This window comes from Pseudoliparis swirei, chromosome 3 (assembly GCF_029220125.1).
Source record: "Pseudoliparis swirei isolate HS2019 ecotype Mariana Trench chromosome 3, NWPU_hadal_v1, whole genome shotgun sequence".
Lineage (NCBI taxonomy): Eukaryota > Metazoa > Chordata > Actinopteri > Perciformes > Liparidae > Pseudoliparis > Pseudoliparis swirei.
In genome coordinates, this window is record NC_079390.1 from 20212884 (window position 1) to 20235371 (window position 22488).

The window sequence follows — 22488 nt, forward strand, 5'->3', positions numbered from 1 at the left end:
CCAATAATGAAGATCAAACTAATGCAATGCAGGCAGTATTGGTCGTGATGGATCACTAGCTGATGGAAAAGCAATGAGCAGAACAGATTACCGCCCGTTTACTACAACTCGGTGCACCATATTTTTAAAAAAAAAGACATTGCAATCTTCTTTCCTGCAATATATATACTGCGATAAGAAAAAAGACTTAAACTTTCACCCTAAATGTTAAATTCTGCGATTTGGTGCACTTTTTTTTTCAACACAAACTGACTCATTTAATGACGTCTCACTACGATTCAACCCCTTCATGGCGAGCATCTTTAGCACTCAGTCGAATACCCTTTTGCCGTCATGACCTGATGCAAACGTGATGCATAGCCAGGCACCAGATTCAATTCAGTTTATTTGTATAGCCCATTTTCACAAATTTGTCTCAGAGGGCTTTACAATCTGTACACATAGACATCCCTGTCCCAGAACCTCACATCGGATCAGGAAAAACTCCTAAATAACCCTTCAGGGGGGAAAAATGGAAGAAACCTTCAGGAGAGCAACAGAGGAGGATCCCTCTCCAGGATGGACAGAAGCAATAGATGTCATGTGACCAGAAGGACAGGTTCTGATGGTGTTCCACAGGAATCTAAGCCCGTTCCTAATGGGCAGTGGCAAACGGTCCTCCTGCTGCTGAGGACGTGATGCGCTGTACCAAAGAGAGTTGTGAGAAGTCATGTGTTCTCGCTACTTTCCACTGCCAGTAATGCGCCATGTAGTTTACGCCGTAAAGTAGTGCAATGTTTTCAAATCAATCCTTTCTTTGAGCCGCATTATCTCCTCGTGATTACTTAAGTGGCAACGATAAAATCGGCATGATGCTCAGTGTTCTGGGTGACCAATGAAATTATTTTCAAATACATTAGAGAGCCGACATGCTCATCCCAACTGGTTCTGAAAGCATCTCCCATCTCACTTTGCTCCCTGCATCACGACTGCCCCCGTGCAGATCATCTCCGCCACGTTTAGTACAGTGTGAAGATATTCATATATTCTTGGCTTTTACAGGCCTTCTATTAGTGTATTTTAATAAACTGACAGAAAGCAATTGACTGAAATTACGGCTGAGCTCGAGACTGAAGAAGACGACGCTCGTCAGCAAAGTGGTTGCAACTTAAGTGTCACTAAAACAGGTCAAATTAAATAACCTTGTGGTTAAAGGGCTCCGTGGGCGTCTGAACCAAAGTAATTGTTGGCTTGGCAAACGGTCTCTATACACCCTATTTTCTTTTTTAAATTCTCCCTCCTTTTCCTTACTCTTTTCAGTCTTCGCACCTTATTTTTCATATCGGCATCAACGCTGCGAATGCCTTTTGAGGAAAGCTCGTCTGAGAGCTCGCACCATTATCCCCGTTTGAACAGTTAACCGTGGATTACACTTACGAGCCGGTATCCATTTTGTGACTAAATCCCACGACTGAAGTGTCGGTCAAATTGTAACCGTGGATTGTAACCACCGGGTTGATGCAGGAGAGTGGCACACTTCACTGATTCACTGTGCGGTCCATTTAAAGTACAACTATGAATAACTGCTGGTCGGGCTCCAAGGTAGAGAACTGTAATGTAGCAATAATTATTGATGGCTTAACCTTGAACAATTTGCAACCGATAATTATGTTTATTCTTTTAAATTCTTGAATCGTAATTGTTGCAAAGAGACCGACGCATTAGGAATAGACAGGAAGTGAGAGTTAAAGATGCAGGTTTTTTTTTAGGACAAATGGATGAATATAGAGTCCGTTGTTCAGCGAGGGCGAAAGGGGGACACGGGAAATTTTGAATAGCAAATTGGAAAGCTACTGAACCGTTAACACAGCTTGAGCAGCGAAGCATGCAAAGAAGTTCAGACTCGTGCTCCGTTTTCCGACTGGCGATTTCAGTGTTGGCAACAATAGAAGCCAATTAATACCGCAGCGCACACGTGAAGCGGTTCAACTGTCCGACGACAGCATTCTATACGTCAAAGAGTTGACGCCCGTCTCCCCGAGTCATACCCAGGTCAGCGGGCCAGGTGCAGTGGAAACCCGACCCTTCTGTTCGCAGTGGCAACATGAGACCACCTCACCCTCCATTATTCAGCTGCAGCCGCACTCACCCTCTATTCTCTCTGAGCTCACCGCCCCTCCCTCCGACTCTCCTCCCGTTCCCTCGCCCGTCAGCTTTATGCCGCCAACACACGAGACGGTCGAGTCATGCAGCGAGGCCGTTAAAGGCGCTGTACTACTTTATAGCTGGAGACTTTACGGGGCTCATTTGAGAAATATTGTGCCGCTCCGATGTTAGAAATTATTGTTAAAGTTTGAATTGGCCTTTGGCCTTTTTTATTTTTTACAGTTGACTTTTGGACATGTTTTAGTAGATAAGCACAGTATACTTTTTAATTGCATCAAATGAGGGCTGCGTTCCATTTAGATGTGCCAGTTTAAGTTATTGTGCATGCATACTCACGAGCCTGGCTTACTGGGATAAACATAAATGGAGCAATTATTATTGTTTTTTTCTCAGGCCAGTACTTTTGCTGCTATGAGAAGTCCAAAATGTCCACTGTGAATAACATTTATTTTGACAGTGGACTCCTGAAATGAGGAAGGCACTCTCAAATGACAAGGTCGGACAATCATACTTCGGTGTTTCATTTGATCCGCTTTAAGATTTCCTTAAACGATTTTCAGATCACCGATGAATTTGACCCTCAGGATGTGAGCGCTCCACATAACAGACATTTGTTTCTGTAATGTCTGGCAGACTTTTTATTTGATTCATTCAGTAAATCATTCGAAATCAAGACTATTGGCCGAGGCACGACCTTAAGGGTTGCCAGAAAGCCTTTGGGAAATATTTTTGAAAGATTGGCCACCAATTCGTGGCGTTTTTAACAAGCTTATTAAGTTGATTTATAACTTTTAGTAACTTAATGGCCATATCCCAACTCTAGCTAAGAGGGTCACTAGAATTTGCATATGAGCGTTGAGAAGCTCTTCTGGACCAACCTGCTCATTATATTTCAGATGGATACTTACTCAACAAATACTCAAGACTGCTGGCTTCTTACAGACGGTTCATCTGCAGCGATGCACGAGATTTGACGTTCACGTCAACCATTCAGCTCGTGGCTAATCGGTATTCTCGTGTCGTAAATGCATCCTGAATTTGCACACAGGCAAAATATATAGAGCGGCGGGTTAAAATACATTCTTGGACCGATGGGAAGCACCGGATGCCAAAAACCACAAATACCGCGTTCGTTCTCAGCGGCTGAATGCAAACTAGTTGAGGGCTCTGGTGCATCAGAACAGTGCGTTTTGGAATTTGTTGAATTAAGTAAACGGAAGAAGTATTGCATTTTAAAAGTGCACTTGAATAAAGTAAAATATAGAATTATACAATTTCAATTTATTTTGTATAGCCCAACACCACAAATGTGCCTCAGCGGGCTTTCACGATCCGTACCCGCATGGCATCCTCTGTGGGAGGCGATGGCCCCGAGAAAAAACACAAGATGTGCTTCAAGTATCAAAAGTATTATTATTGGCTGTTCAGTTTTTAGCCCCTTCAGACACGTCTCACATTCCAGTCCCCGAGGCCTTTACGTGGCCTTGTGTTTTCAGCTGCGTATGCAAGTTTTGAAATGTGCATTTGACAGATAATAACACGTGCGGGCTGAAGTTCAAATGGCGCCTTTGACGGCGTCTTACGGCCATCGTCGGCAAAGGTAACGCACGCCTCGCGGCAGGTGGGCCGCGAGGTAGCCACTTGGCGCGTTAGTCGCGGTGTCACGTTTCCCTCTGCCGTCTCGATCATTCTTCCACAGGCAGACGGCAGACTGAGTCCAGAGCCGCTCATGCTTTATTCATCGTCTCCGCAGAGCAAGCTCGGCTAACAGACAGCCAGGCACGTGCACAGATAGACCTCTCGTGGTGCTCAAGCTCCTCCCCTTTTGCCTTGGATGAGAAAACTGCCCCTTTTTTCCGGAGACACATTTTTTCCCTCATTCATCCGTATTTAATAAAAAATTACTTTCTCCGTCATCAATTCCCTCCAAATGTTTTTTAAATATCTGACGGGGCATTTATTTACAGGGTTCGTACGGTCATGGAAAACCTGGAAAAGTCACGGAAAAAACTTAAATCATAAAAGTTTTGGAAAAGTCATGGACATGTGTTAAAATCACATGTTCATTTACGCCGAGTTTGAAATAATTAATATGTTTTTTTAAAGAAAGACGCTCAAAATATAAGCCGGCGTACGCTCTCAATACGCACAATTTTCTAAATTGTTCATGTTTATTCCGAGATTTCAGTTTGGTCATGGAAATTTGGTTTAAAGTCCTGGAAAAGTCATGGAAATCCATTGGTCAAAATGTGTAAGAACCCTGTATGTATTACCCGTTAGCCAATCAGAACTCTTGTACTGTCGTTGCCATGTAATAATTCATATTTATTCAAAAGGAAAATGTAAGATAGCTGTCTAATCCCGCCAAGAGGAAACGCAGGTCGAGGACAGCATACTTGGTGTAATGCTGCTTATGTTTCAATTCTGTCATACAAGATGGGTGCCCTTTTTTGGGGGGTTTGAGCACCTGCCCCCCGAAATGTCTGAGCACATGCCTGCAGAGTGCAGACAGCGCTGGGCTTATGTCTGGAGTCTCTTTACCTCATCTCGACTGACTCGCCTATTTCAGGACGGCCTCTCTAAAGACACCGTGCCGCTGGTCAATATTTGAAAGCTTCACCCATTACTTATGCACAGGACATCTCGGCCTCCTCCACCACCTTTCTTTTTGTGGTTGTGTGTTGCTATGTTGGAGTTGTGTTAGAATCCGACTGAATCTGCCTTTGCGGTCTTGTGGTATCGTACAAAGACAAACCCCCGGAGGTTGTCAGACCAATATCCGGTAAAGGATTTCACTCTTGGGTGTCGCTCTTAAATTTAATCCACCTAAATCTACTTAACCCTCCTATTACCTTTAGGGTCAATTTGACCCCATTCAATGTTTAACGTCTCTATAAAAAAAAATGATTGACATCAATTCTTTTTCTTCATATTTCATGACTTTTCCGGATTTATTGGGGACAACTGGGAAAACATAAAATTCACATGATATGTTTTCAATGTCCTGAACACAACCTGTACGCATCGGTGTTCTTTAGGGTCAATTTGACCCCAGGCTGTTTTTCACTGTCAAACATATAAGAAATATCAACTTTTTTATATATTTAAAGGGCTATTTAGGTAGTCAACAAACAAACATAAAGTACCTCACACTTAAACTTGGGAAACAATATTAATTCTAATAATGTTCTGTAGGTTTTAATTGCTGGGGTCAAATTGAACCCACGGGTAAATGATGTTAGTACATTTAAAGGTAACAGGAGGTTTAAGGGTTGAAACATGCTCGGTGTGCATGTAGAGCACAAGGACATTACTTGTACTTTCAGTCTTGTGACCGAAGACAACCAGACCGCGGGGGACTTCTGTGTTGAGTATTAACTGGAAAGTAAAGAAACATTCACGTTTACTGAGCAGCCAACCTGCTGACACTGGTGTTCAATCAAAGTAAAAGTCCAAAGTCCCCCAAATGGTAGGAGCGAGACGTCTTCTTTTGCCTGTTTCAAGGACACAAGTGGAGTTCTCCATCGTGAAACCTCTCGTTTATTGTCAGGCGGGTCTCCTCGACTCGTGAGGTTTACAAGGCATTTGTGTTTTAGTGGTTACCAGTGAGCGGTAAATACTTTAATTAGACCAATAACACATTCACTAGAGAGGATGTCATCCCAGCATAAACCAGCAACACTTTAGATCTTTTCATCAGCCTGAATATGTTGCCAGTAACTAGAATTTATGAAATACAATTTACAGACATTTACTATAGAGTAGATTTTGTATTTTTATACCTGGACCCTTCTCTCTCATGTTTTTATGTCTATCTGACTAATGCCAACATCTTTACCTTCGCATTGAAAATGCGGAAGGTTATGTTTTGATCGCCGTGTATTTATTTATTTGTATGCGTGTTACTCTCATAACTCAAAAAGTATTAAACCGAATAGCATGAAATTTTGTGGGATGATTGGTTATTATCCGGGGACCATTTGATTAGATTTTGGGATTGATCGGGTCAAAGGTCAAGGTCATGAAAAGGTCAAACCCTTCTTTTTACCAGAGCACGGTCAATTTCTATCCAATTGGCATGCAACTAATGCCAAAATGTTCATAAGTCAATGCCCAATCTTGTGATATGCGAAGGTATGCGCTCTACCGAGTGCCCGTTCTAGTTGTAACTCGTTTACCGAGCAAAATGCAAACTTTCTGTCCAGTGCTGGTTCCAGAGCCGTCTGTCAGCAGCGCTGCACTTTTCTAAATTGAACAAAAATATTCTTGTTGCCGAAACCTAAATTGTTACCGTGGTGCCGGCACGGAATGTGCCGTCTCAGCCTTTTCCCTTCAGCCCGGCTCACAGGGCCGCTGTCTCGGAAGCACCGATGAGGTCCCCCCAGGTGATTAAAGAAGAGATGCTTTCCAAATATATCTACTATCAGACCCTAACATCCTCTCTCAACCGATGGTACACAAATATACAGAATATTATATATAACTATCAGTCCAAATCCGTCTGAATCAACCTTGAGAAACACAAGTGTTTATAACTCAATAATGCCCCTTTTCAAAGCCTCTCTCCACCGGAACTGTTCCAGGAATTGTCCTCGAGTGTCGGCTGTGTGTTCTGTTCCATGCCGGTGTTTGTTTGCTCACTCTGCTTGTGCTCTCTTTGTCTGTTCCTCAGTTCTCCAGAAAGGACCAGGGGGATTTCTTCATCGGCTGCTTGTTTCTGACGGAGCTTAGCACTCCCTTCGTCTCCCTGGGGAAGATATTTATTCAGGTGAGAAGGGCTCGCATGTGCATTCAACACACCGGCAAGTCGCACACCTGCCGTCGCGCACTTCACGCCGTCCCTTTTCATCCCCGAAGAAAAATGAGGAGAAGCCAAAGGTTTTGAGAACGCGTCGTCAACATTGTAAGATCGGCCGCCGTTGCTTTGTCGGACGGGTCAACCGGCATTCGGCCAATGTGGGCAATCATTTGCTCAAAGAGCGGCGTGTGTACCATTCCAGCTGAGCGAACAGGACCACGCGTGTGAGGCGGTACAGTACGCATGGAGCTGTTCCAAAACAACTAAATACAAGTATAAGACACAGAATTAAAATTGTTTTTCTGATATAAAATGAACTGCTAATGTTTTCACATCTGGCTAACCATCATACTGGCTGCATTTCAGAAATGTATTTTTTTATTTTATTTTTAAACTACAAGCTCTCAGAGATACAGTTATAGCCCATAAATCCGAATTACAAAGGCACTAAAGTGGCATGTGAAACTATCTCTCGAGGATATGAACTGAGCGGTCTGAAAATCAACGTCTCCGCCCCGAGCAAAAGAGTCACGCTCCTGCTCAGGTGATGTCCAGTGTCTTGCATCATCAAAAAGCCTGAGAGTGTCCATTTCAGTTGGGATGTAGCTTGTCCCCGTACCATCAATAATTAAAGGTGCACGGCTCAACAAAACCAAAAACAGAAAGCACTTCAGTCGGTGGCATTCAGCTCCGGAGCCGTGGCGGTGTTCACTCTCCCTGCCTCAGAGCCCATTAGCAGCAGTCGGGGCCTTCGTCGGTTCCACCCATACGGCATCACGGCGCGCACGTCCGGCGGCCGCGTGTTTCCGGTAAAGTCGCGATCTAAAAATAGAACGGCCTTGCTGCGTTTTTCCAGTGGACTGGGTGGGGGCGTCCAGGTCTCTGCTGACATCTGGTGTCAACAGAGGAGAAAGAGCAAAGCGCCACTGCTAGTCTTTGTCTTTAACCCTCCTGTTACTTTCACATTTACTCACATATTATGGATGAAGGATCCAAACGCTCACCTCTGACCCATAGAAGTGTTCCACGAGCGTCTGACCCACAAGCTAACAGTCAAAAGGTTTGAAGTGATGGGAAAGTTAGCCGGTCCCCCAGATCACAGCTGACAGGATAAAGTAATTCGTAAGACCCCCGAGTTCGGGATGATTTCATCACCAATATTCTACAAGAACAGGGTGAACCGTACGGTCATGGAAAACCTGGAAAAGTCATGGAATTTTAAAATGGTCGTTTCCAGGCCTGGAGAAGTCATGAAAAAAACTTAAATCAAAGTTTTGGAAAAGTCATGGAAATTTGTTATAATCACATGTTCATTCACGGCGAGTTTGAAATAATAATAAAAACTTTTTTTAAAGAAAAACACTCAAAATATAAGCCGGCGTACGCTCTCAATACGCAACATTTTCTAAATTGTTCATGTTTATACCGAGATTTCAGTTTGGTCGTGGAAATTTGGTTTAAAGTCCTGGAAATCCATCGGTCAAAATGTGTAAGAACCCTGAAGAAGAGGAAAGACGGACTTTGATGCTTCTTTTGTAAACGTAAAGTTGTAAACCAAGAGACGACATTTAACACAGGCAAACATCATTTTTCTGCGCCTTGATAACATGTCCTCATCGTCCACCACCTCTTTCTGTCTCCTCCCCGTCTCCCCCGCCTGTGTCTCCTCCCCCAGCTCAGCCTCCAGGAGTCCTGGCTGCACAAGGCCAACGGCGGCATGGTGATCCTCACCTTCTTCCTGTTCCGCATCGCCCTGTTCCCCTACATGTACTGGGTGTACGGCCGCCACTACGGCATCCCGCTCTACAGCGTGCCCTTCCACCTGCCGCTGTCCACCAACCTGGGCAACATTTGCATCCTGGCGCCGCAGGTCTACTGGTTCGTCCTGCTGTGCCGAAAGGGCTTACGTCTTTACCGACGCAGCCGCATGCCGGACTCGTCTCCAGCGGCCGCTGACAATCCCAAGGCCGATTGATATCGATGTTCACCTTTTCGCCCGCTCAAGCCGCACACTCTCAGCTACTAACGCAACTACTTCTGCAAAAGGCACGAGTTTGACTCGACACATTTCAACCCCCTCCATTTGTACTGTACACCAGGACTGCCTGCTCTCGTCCCACAACTCCTGGGCATTTTTTTCTTCTTCCTCCGCACACTTTAACTCCCTCTGTTACAATCTCTGCTGCCGAAGTGGACCTCTCCACCGAAACAGCTCTGCTACTGAAGTTTGACGATTTAGCTTCTTTTTTTGGGGGGTGGTAGGGGGGGATATGTTGGCTCCTGCCTGGATCTCGTTGAAGTGCTCTCCGTCAACATTTACAACGCTGAAGAAAGGTCGTTTTTTTTGCTTCACTGCGAGAGAAAAAAGAAAAACGTGGAGTAAAACGAGCAGCAGAAACTGGAGAAGAGCTTCCGTGGAAAGACATTATCTCCCCCCTCCCCCCCCCCCCTTACTCCTCCTGTGTTTACGGCCTCTGCGGACTTTGAAGGTCTGTTACAGTGTTTGTGTGAGCGGCCGCTGCTACGACAGGTTGTATTTATGGGGATGATTTTTTTTGCTGTCGAGTGTCGGACAGTCGCGTTTCCCCTTCCCGTCCGCCGACGAGATGGATTGGGAATGGGGGGGGGGGCAAATATGGGCAGCATTAGCAGGAAGAAATAAATGTCGCCTCATTCACGTTCGAGAGCTTAAAAAAAAAAAGATAACAGCTACAGTTTGTCGACACCCCAGTTAATGTGACGTTTCACCTCTGTTCATTTTGTTTGTAGCTTTCCCTTGGAGCATGTTACAGTGGCATCATCGATCCCACTCCCCCCCCCCCCCAAACTGACATCACGTTTACTCCCGTGGCTCACTTATTTTCCAGAAGCCGTCTCCTCTCAGCAGGGTGCGAGCTCTGTATGCATGGTGCATCCCCCCCCCCCCCTCCCCCCTCCCCCTCTCCAGATTCAAAGCTGACACTCATGTTCTTGGGAATACGTCCACTTCCGTTTTTAAGAGAGCTTTCAGGAATTCGGTTCGGCAATACCCTCCAGCGTCGGAGCTGGAGAATGGTGGCACCAACAAGGAATCGCCTCGGTCGTGGAAACCATTCTTCATTTTCCACAAGGTCATTTTTCACGATGTGCATGGCGTTTAACAAGTCCGTGCTCGGTTTTTAAATTTCCTTTTAATTTTAGGTTGATGCGATTCAAAGTGCGGTCGAAGACCTCAAATGAATCACCTTGGAGAAGAGAAAAATGAATAAAATAAAACCACCAGACTGCTCTCGATGTCTAAATAAACGATGTAAAGCCATGATGGGGTAAGATTAAAAAATATGATGTATTTGGACTAACACCCAAGTGCAAGGTTTTTAATTTCTGCAAGGTTTATATATCATTTGCATGCATGAGTTATATATATATATATTTTTTAGCCGCTTTCAAAGAGTAGAGTGTTAGTTGGATTGTTTCGCGAGCAAGAGATTCATCTTCTGAATCCAAGAGCTCCATCCGACTGCGGGGCGTTTTTGCTGCTGCCATAGCAACGCTGCAATGCTGCAGTGCTGCAATGCTGGCAGCCGGAGCTGATGCAGCGCGGGGAGACGCAGTGTTCGAGGATGGCTCGTGGTCAAATGTGAAGGCTGTTGGCAGATGCTGTTTTCTCCTGTGAAAAGAAATTGAAAATAAATCTCAAGTCTGCTCGTCACAGAGGGGAGGCGGGAGGGAGGGGATGCCGAATGTGGGACGAACTCAGGGCCACGGTCAGCAATAAGGTGAGCGGAGGCTCGCCGGGGCATTCTTAAAACGGAGGGTTCGAGTTTATGTGAAGGACATCAGGAGTGATTCTTCCTGGAAGCAACCGTTTAGTTTCCTGGAGGCTCCACAGATTTATTATATGCACTTGTGTACTTCACACAGGGCTGTACATACCGAATGTTTTAGAGCTCTGAATCATGTTTGAGTTTTTACACACAAATCTAAAATGATTTTAAAACAAACTTGTATCTCAACATGGTAATTAGACCTTAAAGGACTTTTTTTGCCTTTATTCGAGAAAATCACATGTCACTTTCAAACTTTAAGCATATTGTTTTCTTCATATCAAAGAATACAAAGATATTTTTTATTATTATTTAAGAATGCAGCGGCGTTTGTTTCATGCAAAGTCTAAACCCGGAGGTTAATCCAACTCTAATATTCTTGGTCATTCAAGCTTTATAGTGAAGTAACTGATTTAAGGATGGGGTTATGGCCTTTTTTATGTCCTGCAAATTCAATCTATGCAAAAAGGCTGCGGTGCATGTGTGCAACACTAATATCGAGTAACTTCGGATTGATCCACGCCTCGTTATTCCTCTGGGACCATTCCATTTAATGTTGCTGTACATTTCTACTGGGACTACACTACAAATCATGGTCTCACGTTCACTTTTTGGGGGGTTTTGTTTGCTTGTCTTTACAAATTGACCTCAGTAGTGTTCTTAATCATATAAATTAATGTGATGCTGAAAAAAAATAAGTATATTAATCATAAGTAACAACCATTTTGTAGCATACACCAACAAGTTTACAACTGCAGCTCAGTTGAACTCATTGGCTGAATGTTCTTGTTTGGATACTGACTTGATAGGTCTTTCTCTCTTTCTCTCTCTCTCCCGAAAAAAAAGTTTGCATGCAACTAATAAGAAAATCGTTTGAAACTGGAACCGACACGGCTAACGGGCGCCACGGGTTTTTTCGCCCCTTTCCCTTGACTGTAAGGCAGGCAGTTCCATTTGTGAAGAGGCCGCAAACAGCGTTACCTTTCACCCGGGGCTTCTCTATCATCTGGGTTTTTTTCGATTTCCAAAAATTGTTTACGTCACCTTAGAGGAAGTGACGTGGGTAAACAATCGTTGTCACGAACGTCATGTAAAAGAAAGAAAAAAATCGATATCTATATGTTGGGCCTCTTTGCGTTCAAAGCACCGTTGCTGTAAAGTGTGGGATCGTCGTGAATGCTGAAGCGCAGCGTGACACCGGCACGGGTGGAGAGAGAGAGAGAGAGAGAGAGAGAGGACGCACAACTGACTCGGTCATGTCAGTCACGCGACAATGTCGATGGGACGTGTTGTCATCGGTAGCGGCGACCACCACGAGCCACTGGTCCCACCACACGGCTGGGGATGTGCAGAAATGAGCCAGGGTGAGGTTTTATTGCTGAGGAATTCAACTTTTCTATTTGTTCTCTTTTTCATAAGTTAGTTTCAAGGAAAATAACAATTGTCTAGTTTACAAAGAGCTAATTTTAGCAAGACTTTTTTCTTTTCGAAGAACCAATTGGAAGGGAGCTGTGGAGTGATGGACATGTTCAGCTGGTCTGGGCCCGAGCCCGGCGGAGCGCGGGCCTCCTCCAATGCTGACCAGCCCACTTCTTACTGGAAGACATCCCAGGTTCTTTATGCTGCTTTCCCACCCTCCTGTTGACCCTCCTCCTCCTCCTCCTCTTCCTCCTACTCTCTGCCGCCATCTGTCGTCAGGATCATCTGCTTGTCCACTCAGCAGTTTACAGGCAGGGCCAGTTTGGTTTAGTGGGCCGAAGCGTTTGTTTCCTATTAAATAATGTGCATGTCTCTTCTGTCGTCGGCGACATACATCCTCACCGTCACGCCATGGCCTCACTGACCTCTAAATACACAAGTCAACCTGGCCCACGGCGATGCTTTAATGCTTTAGTAAAGGCTGGCGTTCGGGAGAGTTTCATTCTTGTTTTTACCTCGGGTGGAAAAGCCATTGAGACGGCTTTCGTCCCAACGTGACGAAACTATTTGAGGTGTCATCGCAGCTCTTTGAAAAGCTAAACGCAGGTTGTGTCACTTTGTGTTTTGATTTGTTTGCTAGAGTCAATGTTTGGGAAAGGTCTCTAAACCTCTCGACGTTGCCCAGGACATTTGACAGCTCGTGGAAATCTTCAAATTTGACGGACTGTTACGTCTGTCCAATTTAACAGAGATTTATGGGAACTGTTAAATAGACAAATGGAGGTTAAATTTGAGGTCATTAACATTTTAACAGCAGTCTATTGAAGCTAAACTCTGAAATCATGGAATAAGTATAGACAATATATCATCCAACTTTTTTTTGTTTGTTCACAATTTCCTAAATTTGGTCGTCAAAATGTCCCTTTCTTTGTTTTATGTTCGTTTTTGAAGCAGTTCTTTATTTTCATTGTGTCCCCCATGGCAATTAAAGCGACATCATATATTTTGTAAGTGACTGTCCAAAATTCACCTGTAATTTCTATACTTGCAGAAATATTACCCATATCATTTTATGACACTGCCTTGCCGATACCTGATATTTGATAATAATAAAAAACAACAACATCTGATTAATTGGTCTGATCTGATCACGCTGACCTGACTGCATAGTTCTTTTAACTTTCATCGGGAAGACGAGCCACATTATTTCTGGATGGATCACTGCCGCATAAACAGACCCTCCAGTCTCAGATCTTCTCTTTGGGTCTCGCGCATTTAAATCTACTTTAACTCCTACGTAATGATTATACTGATACACTTGATGCATTACACAGTAAAAAATAAGGAACATGTATTACTTGTCCATCTGTGTCTGACTTAAATACAGCGTCACAACTTTTAACACTTCCTGCCCCACATTATTTTTGATAGCGTTCTAATAGTTCATACATATATATTAGATTTTATGCGTCCGTCAACATTTTTTATCTTTTGGGGAAATTTCTGAAACCTGAAAACAGATGGGACTGTTCTACAAAATAGCTTAAAACTATTAATGTGAGAGGAGTTCTGTACTGTAGCTGGAACTCGTGACTTCAGAGCACCCCCATTTAAAATTAAATAAATTTGATTTGAGACGTGCCTCTTGTTTAGTTTTGTTTAGTAATCTGTTTTTGCACGCCATCAGCTATCTGCTTTTGTTCTTATTTTAAAACCACCGAAAACCTCCAAATCTTAGAGACTCACTTCCGTGTGTCCTCCTGACATTGTGTTCATGTTGGCCCATTTCTTCTGTCGGCAGGGGGCCTCTAGTCCGTCTCATCTGTTCCATTTCATTGAACACAGAAGCTGACGTCCCGGTTGCTAGGAGCAGAAAACTTAAAGCAGCTGTCATCAGCAGGTGAAATCGTCGCTGGACCCTCTGCAATTTGCTTCCCAGCCTCATGTGGGAGTGGACGACGCCATCATCTACCTGCTGCAACGAGCTCAGTCGCACCTGGATGGAACCGGTGTCTCTGTGAGAGTCACTTTCTTTGACTTCTCCAGTGCATTTAACACCATCCAGCCACTGCTGCTGAGTGAGAAGCTGCGGGTGGTCGGTGTGGACGCGTCCACCATCTCCTGGATCACTGACTACCTCACAGGCAGACCACAGTTTGTCAGAATGGGCCGTGTGCTGTCTGGAACGGTGGTCAGTGATGTTGGAGCCCCACAGGGAACTGTTCTGTCTCCCTTCCTCTTCACCCTGTACACCAGTGACTTCCAGTACAACACGGAGTCATGCCATCTGCAGAAGTACTCTGATGATTCTGCAGTGGTCGGGTGTATTAGGGATGGACGGGAGGAGGAGTACAGGGCAGTGGTGAGTGACTTTGTAAAGTGGGCCGATGAGAACGTGGCCAAGACCAGAGAGATGGTGGTGGACTTCAGGAGGAAGGCGACAGCTCCTCCACCTCTGAGTGTCCTGGGAGTTGACGTGGACATGGTGGAGGAGTACAAGTACCTGGGCGTCTCCATCGACAGCCGACTGAACTGGAAGGCCAACATCAACGCTGTGTACAAGAAGGGGATGAGTCGACTCTTTTTCCTGAGAAAGCTTCGATCCTTCAACGTGTGCAGCAAGATGCTGGAGTTATTCTACCAGTCGGTTGTGGCCAGTGTGCTGCACTTTGCCATTGTCTGCTGGGGAGCAGCATCGAGCCGGTGACACCAGCCGTCTCAACAATCTGGTTAGGAAGGCTGGCTCCATCATCGGCTGCCAGCTGGAGCACCTGGAACAGGTGGTGGAGAGGAGGACGTTGAAGAAACTGGTGTCCATATTGGACAACCCGGACCACCCTCTCCACCACCTCCTACAGGGACAGAGGAGTACTTTCTCCAGACGTCTCCTCACGCTCCGCTGCCACAAGGACAGATACAGGAGAACATTCCTGCCGACGGCTATGAGGCTCTATAACAGATCACCTCTTGCCAGATCATAGTGTTGATCTGCACTTCACACATCTCATTTGGTTGCACTACACACATACACACACATTTCATTTCATTTGCTCTGCACTCATACACACACTTTGCTTTTTGCACTCTGTCTATATTTAATATTTTGTGTATTTGATTTGTCAGTGTTGTGTATTTACATATATATTTTGTTTGTATTTTACTTTTATTTTACTTGTATACTTCTATATCTTTCATCCCTGTTTCTTATATTTTGTGTTTTGTTTTTACTCTTGTGTGTTGCTGCTACTGTCACGACAAATTTCCCCTTGGGGATTAATAAAGTATATATCTATCTATCTATTTGTTTACATCAAATGACGATGTGAAAAGGGGTCGCGCCTATTAATGAACTTGCGGAAAGAGAAGACGATGTACGATGAATGCACATGGTGTCGAAATGTGTGTTTTCAAAGGCGGAGAGAGAGAATGAAATCCAGACGGCCATCACGAAGGAATTTTCGGATGATTTGCAGCAAGTAACTTTTTTTTAAAACGACGACGGACCCCAGTTATCATTTGTGTCTGCTTGAATAAAGTTGATGGACATGTTCTTCCTCTTTTCTTGCGTCTTGCATTGGGTGTGGGGTCTTTCTCTTGAGCTGTACTGTGACGCCGCGGCCACCCAGAGGCGCTGCTGGCTGGCTCAAGCTGGCGGGAACGATTCAGTGAAGGTCATCCTGCTTCTCTGATTGGTCGGATCGGGCCTAAATCTGTGGGTAGAGTCGTGTTTTTCGGATCACTTTCAAAGCACCGTGTTTCTTTATATGTAAACTATAAAAAGCAGCCTGGAAATAATTCCCGTGACTTTCCTTTGAAGTATTTGCAGATGCATCAGAAGGTTTAGACGCCGGACATCATGTGATCTCTTCACGAGCCGCTATAACAAGACGACGTCTACGTGTCTCTTTATTGGTCCATGATGAGGATTTCTATTTAAGTTTAAGATCCTCTTTCGTGTGCACTGTATGTTACCGGTTTATACATTCAGTGATATTATTTTGGCGAAATGAAAAAAAGAAAAAAGGGATGGAGGGCTTTTTCTGGGGGAAATGACATGTCAGGTATTTGGGTGAAATGTACGGTGGCCAAGAGGTCTCATACTCTGCTAATTGCATGGAAATGGACAAAAAACAAGGAAACTAAGACATTTAATTTTCTAACTTAACAATGCAAGTGTAAAAAATGGCACTATAGAGACAGACAGACACTTATGATATTTATTTTAGATTACATTTCTCTGCGCAGAGACATTTGGGTATCGACAGAGTGCCTAGCAACTCACAAACCATGAAGTAAGACGGCAGTTAGTGAGTGTGGCCTTTCTAGATCAGACATTCCACAAGCCCTTCACCTTCCTGCGTCACATGCTGGCTCATCAGAATAAACGTCTTGAGAATCGACCCGTAAGAAACTCGAGTCGATCTATCGAGCAACAGTTGTATCGGCAGCAAAGAGACAAAACCTTTTTGAATAATCCTGGCTCCTCCCCTTCCCCATTTGATCTTTCCCAACCCCCCTCCTCCTTTATGTCCAAAAATACAGAGGCCAACCTTTTGCTCCCAGGCTAAGGAGACATAGACAACACAGTGGCAGCCGGGGGAAACATCGAGGAAACGAATCGTAGATGCACCAGCGTCCGTCTGACCCTTCAACTGGATCCCCTCCCGAAAGGTTAGTTTGATCATCCCTCGGCTCCTGCATGCACCGAGAACCCGATCTGCCCGCGCGGTACGTAATCTCATTTCCCAAGACGACATTTGCGCGTGGGTTTTCCACGACTTATAAATAACAACTGCTCTTGCTTCCACCAGATGAGAGGAGAGCGCACGAGAATAGAGAAGTCCTCCATGGAGCTTGATGGGACTTCAATGCGTGGCCGCCGCGGGATCTCCTTCGCCTCTCCAACCTAACTGAGAGATTGGTATCGGAACACGGACGACATCTTTGAAGGAAGGAATTGGAAGCGATAAAAAAATTTAAAAAAGTGGTTTGATCGATTCCACTTTGAGGACGTGAATCGGACAACAAGCTGAAAAAAAAGCTGACTGTTGAGACTCGAGGTTTGGTTTCTGAGCTTTGAACTCATCTGACGAGAATCTGGGGCGGTGAGGGCCACTCGAGGAGCCATGGAAGGAGCCACAGAGGGAGAGGAGGTGATAGTGAGCGAGGCTCTGGTTCAGCTCAGGGCCACTCTGCAAGCCGCCGTGAGGGAAGTGCACGTGGACGTGAGCGCCTTCAAGCGGCGCATCGAGCAGAGGGTCGAGGGCCTGTGCATCTCCAACCAACCCCTGGCCGAGGCGGTGGCCAGGCTGCAGGAGGACAACCTGCAGCTCAGGTCGAAGATGGAGGCCCTCGGTCGCCTGGTGGAGGGGCTCCAAGGGGCAAAGATCGAGACGGGTCCGGCCGGAGCGAAGGGGAAGAAGGTGGAGGATGGTACGGAGAACGGGCGACCGGGAGGGGAGCAGATGGGGCTGGTTTACTCCGGGAGATCGGAGAGTAGCCGGTCAAGCCGGTCCACGACAACATCCTCTGAAACATCAGGATCAAGTCACGCCGCCGCCGCTGCTCCCAGCGACACCCCAGCCCCTCCTCCATGGAGAGCAAAGAGACAAGCGGAAAATTATGTGAGTACTCAAGATTCATTTACAGAAGAAAAGCTCTATTACGACAGAGAGAGGGATGAAGAGGTGTAGACCTACTCGGGAAGAGCTCTCTCTATCTTCCTCCCACCAACCTGGATTAGGTGATGCTCTACTAAATTAATGAGTCTACTAAATAAGATAATCATGCAACGACTTAGTACAGTGCACAACTTTACTTTAACCCTCCTGTTACCTTTAGGGTCAATTTGACCCCATTCAATGTTTAACGTCGGTGTTCTTTGGGGTCAATTTGACCCCAGGCTGTTTTTCACTGTGTCAAACATATAGGAAATATCAACTTTTTTATATATTTAAAGGGCTATTTAGGTAGTCAACAAACAAACACAAAGTACCTCACACTTAAACTTGGGAAACAATATTAATTCTAATAATTTTCTGGAGGTTTTAATTGCTGGGGTCAAATTGACCCCGAGGGTAAAATATGTTAGTCAATGTGAAGGTAACAGGAGGGTTAAGAGGCACACAAATTGTAATTTATAAGAATCTAGATCGTCAACACCTTCACATTAACGACTGTGTTGTCCTTGATTCAGGGAAAGATGAGACACTGAATTACAACTGCGCAAGAAAAGATTTCTTCTTTTTTAACATTTTTTTGCTGTCTGAAAACGACCCCGTTTTACTGCACCTCTTCTCGAGCTCCCCCTCAATGGCACCGGCACTCGGCAGCTCTGTAAGCCGAAACTGTCCAACCTCATTTCTCGGGTTAATTGCGCTGGTCAGAACTCTCACTTTACAACATGTTGCCTTTGTATGATTCGTCAAAATGTAACAAAAGATCACCAAACCAGAAACCACGGGACATGTTCCAACCCAACTACAGTGACGTGAAAAACAATTTCCCACGCGCGTGAAGAAAATAAATCCCTCTTATGTTCAGACCTAATAATGAATTGAGCTCTCCTGAGCCATGAAAAACATAGGGACTTAACCTCTGACCTCAGTTTCACACATTTATAAACGGCGGTCACAGAACTGCTGCGCGGACATCGGCATTGTCTCGTTTTCGATTGCAGACGAATCATAATGTAATGTCAATAATCATGAACCCCGAATATTACAGGGGGGGGTATATCTTTACATTGGCTCAAATGCATTTAAAAACAACCGTCTCACCACCCTGCCCCCCTCCCAACTCTTCTGCTTTTGAAACAGCAGGTCCTCCAAAGGGCACATGTATTCTGGGGTCTTTGATGTGGGACCGAGCTTTGGAGGCGATATATGCTGAGCCAACAAAGTCCTGAAAACGTTGGAAGTGAAGTCAGGGATGTAGAACGACACTTTGTGACTTTGTGTCGCCGACAGTAGCCCCGAGTGCCACCGTGCACCGAGCGTGTTGTTACGTAACTCCCACATGCACACTTTGAAAACGGGTCCAGAATAAATCACTATCGCTTCATCGCCGAGGAATCTTGTTTGCCGGCCGATCCAAGTTTCAAATCTCCTGATGGAAAGTTGACTAGTCCCCGTCAATAACACCCTGAGACGGACAAACAGCTGTGCTGTCCAAACGCGCACCCTGCCCACATTCCTCTCCGCTGAAATCATCAGGACTTCCACAACCCGTCAGTCTCCCTCCCCAGTAACCCTCCCGCTGACGTACCCGAGTTCAACCCCACCGGTACCAGTTTAGCCTCCGCTTAATACTCTGCTTCATCATATTCAAATTTGACATCATCTTATCTTCAATATCCGTCGAGGGGTGCTGCCTCCAAAAAGTGACGTGACTTTCCGAGGACGACTACTGAAAAGGTCTTCACCGTTATTCCAATTTGGTCTTGTCTCTCCAATCCATCTCCCGGAAATCTCTGTTGTCATCTAAAGATGTTGTGTTGGTGGACGTGTGAGCAGGAAGCTTCACATCCAGCTGACCCCTGTGTTCAAAGTCCAATATACACTCTTCTTTAAATTCAGATTTTGGCCTCCACCGACTCCTGATAAGCACCTGCACGGCTCTTTAGCTGCTGGATGCTCCACTCTGTGGTTCCACTGCTCGCTGGTGTCTGTGTCTGTCTGGATTGGTAGAGTAGAGTTAGTTCTTTTAAAAGTTAGAGGAGAATCCAAAAAGTGATGCGCTGTCAAATTCAAAAACTCAAAAGCGCTAAAGTGCTCCGTAGATTTGAGGGGAACGGCAGCAACATCTCCCACATACCAGCGATCATGTCATCTACTGTTAATATCATTATTAGAGAGTTGTTTTTTAGTACCACAAAGTTGGATGATTTAATTATCCGATTGGGCTGTTTGCATTTTCTAAATACACACTGAGGACATGGAATTCATTTCATGGGAATTTTAGATTTGAAAAAATAAAAAGTGGTAAACATTTTTATGAAAGGTGTCACGGGTAATGCTTCATTTCACTGCGTCTTCCAGATTATTCATCAATGGCGTTACATACGCTACCGTTCAAAAGTTTGGGGTCACCCAGACAATTTCGTGTCTTCCATGAAAAATCACACTTTTATTTATCAAATGAATATAAAATGTAGTCAAGACATTGACAAGGTTAGAAATAATGATTAATATTTGAAGTATTAATTTTGTTCTACAAACTTCAAGCTCAAAGGAAGGCCAGTTGTATAGCTTATATCACCAGCATAACTGTTTTCAGCTGTGCTAACATAATTGCATAAGGGTTTTCTAATCATCCATTAGTCTTCTAAGGCGATTAGCAAACACAATGTACCATTAGAACACTGGAGTGATAGTTGATGGAAATGAGCCTCTATACACCTATGGAGATATTTCATTAGAAACCAGACGTTTCCACCTAGAATAGTCATTTACCACATTAACAATGTATAGTGTGTATTTTTGATTAATTTAATATTATCTTTATTGAAAAAACAGTGCTTTTCTTTGAAAAATAAAGACATTTCTAAGTGACCCCAAACTTTTGAACGGTAGTGAATATATAAAAAAATAATCTTTGTGCATTCGTCAGTATGGATCGTTTGCATGTTTCTCCGAAGGAGGTAACAGCAGCCAGAGGTTGAAAGGCTTCATGAGGTCAGACGGAGTCACCCGGTGGTATCCGACAGGATCTATTGTGACGCCCGGGGGATCACCGGGGCGCTGATCCTCCCGACGACCAGTTGACAGGCGGGCTGACACGGCTCTATTGAGTCTCTGGAAAACAAAAGGCGGAGGAGGGGCTGGGGAAGGGGCAAACGCAGGCCGAGCTCCCTCCAGGCCGAAACACTCGAATGGCCCGCAAGGCCCGACGGGCCGGATTTCCAAAGCATCCATTTGGGGCTATATTTGGGATGTAAGAAGAGTGGAGCGGAAACTCTTGCAAAAGGACTGATTGCGAAATCCAGAAATAGCTTCTCGGTCGGAACACCGGGTTTGTCGGCCTCAGCTGTCATTTAAGGAGAAGCTTTCAGCTGTTAACAGCTGAAGATCTGAACGTTAGATTTAGAGAAGTGGGCGCACACACACACACACACACACACACACACACACACACACACCGATTTACCACGGGGGATAAAGGCCTGCAAATGAATTGTAGCTCCACAGCCGTCTGACGGGCATAAAGACCCGTCTCTGTTTGTTTGCTGTGAGCGGTTCAGTGAGTGACGTTGCCACGACAAACGTACAAATAGACAACGTCAGTGTCGTGTCTCGCATAACTCATGCCGGGATAATGGCTGGCCGAGCGAATATGATTCATCCTACAATACAGTATTGCCATGTGTCTTTTTAAAAACATATACCGCAGGTTTTGGGGAGATTATTCGCCCCCGTCTCCTCATACCGTCATATTATAGAAATGTCATTACCAAGGCCGGTAAATTAACTTTTTTTTTTGAGGTACGAAATATAACCGGCTGTTTTCTGGCTGTGACATGACACCAAGGAGCATTTCAGAAGATGTTTGCAATTTCACCACATCAAAAAGTTATTAAAAACAGCGAGGAGCACCTTAGCCGAGTATTAATAAAGTGCTTAAATCAATTAAACATCTATCGCTGCACAATACACCCTTTAACCCTTAACACTAGACATTTGTACTACTTTTTAAAAGTAGCTGTATTGCTCTCAGAACCACCACAGAGCATTGCGGAGGAGGAAACCACCTTATGGATCAATGATGTAGCTCTAATTGACTATAATTCGAATTACTAATATGTTCTCTTGGCAGGAATACATATAAAACACACGTGTGTTTGGATCTACAAGGTAAGGGATGCTCTTCTAGCTCGGTGGAGGATGTTGGCGCCTTATCACATCAATCATCCATTAACTCGACCAGTCTGTGGAAGTTTATTCCCAAACAGATAAATAATAGAATTGCATGCTTTGATCTTGTCTTTACTGAACAGGCCTCTGATGCAAAAGGAGAGAAAAATACTGCCACAACTGCACGAGAGAATGAGAACCCAGGTAGGTGGATCCTCTGAGAAGTGCCACACATGTAACCCGACGAGCTGAGCAGCCTCGCCTTTCGTTATGTTTACCTCCCATCAACCTCTCACCACCGTCATAAAACGGGGCACAGAGTCCTGTGCCGCCACTCTCTCTCTCTAAGTATGCCTTGGAAACCCCCGGCACGTCTGGTCAGCAGATGAATGAACATGTCTTAAGGTTCACACGGCATTGGATGTTGTATGTGCTCGATTCATTTAAGGGAGGTTTTTTTTTTTAGCTC

At 44.8% G+C, this 22488-nt stretch overlaps 2 protein-coding genes across 3 annotated transcripts in view; both read left to right on the forward strand.

Moving 5' to 3' along the window:
* tlcd3a (TLC domain containing 3A) overlaps nt 1–13298 on the forward strand; it is a 25783-nt gene extending 12485 nt beyond the window's left edge. The window contains exons 4-6 of one of the 2 annotated variants that reach the window (XR_008835243.1): nt 6818–6913; nt 8619–12113; nt 12242–13298. Coding sequence is in view for 1 of the 2 variants with exons in the window: in XM_056443288.1 (XP_056299263.1) it covers nt 6818–6913; nt 8619–8918 (396 nt within the window). In the remaining variant the exon portion in view is untranslated. Of the gene's footprint in view, nt 1–6817; nt 6914–8618 lie in introns of both variants that reach the window. The other variant, XM_056443288.1, reaches the window with a different exon arrangement.
* LOC130212137 (smoothelin-like protein 2) overlaps nt 10158–22488 on the forward strand; it is a 20400-nt gene continuing 8069 nt past the window's right edge. Inside the window, exons 1-4 of the mRNA XM_056443281.1 lie at nt 10158–10248; nt 16711–16839; nt 16980–17792; nt 22163–22223. Of these exons, the coding sequence (XP_056299256.1) occupies nt 17295–17792; nt 22163–22223 (559 nt within the window). The 5' untranslated portion in view covers nt 10158–10248; nt 16711–16839; nt 16980–17294. The remainder of the gene's footprint in view (nt 10249–16710; nt 16840–16979; nt 17793–22162; nt 22224–22488) is intronic.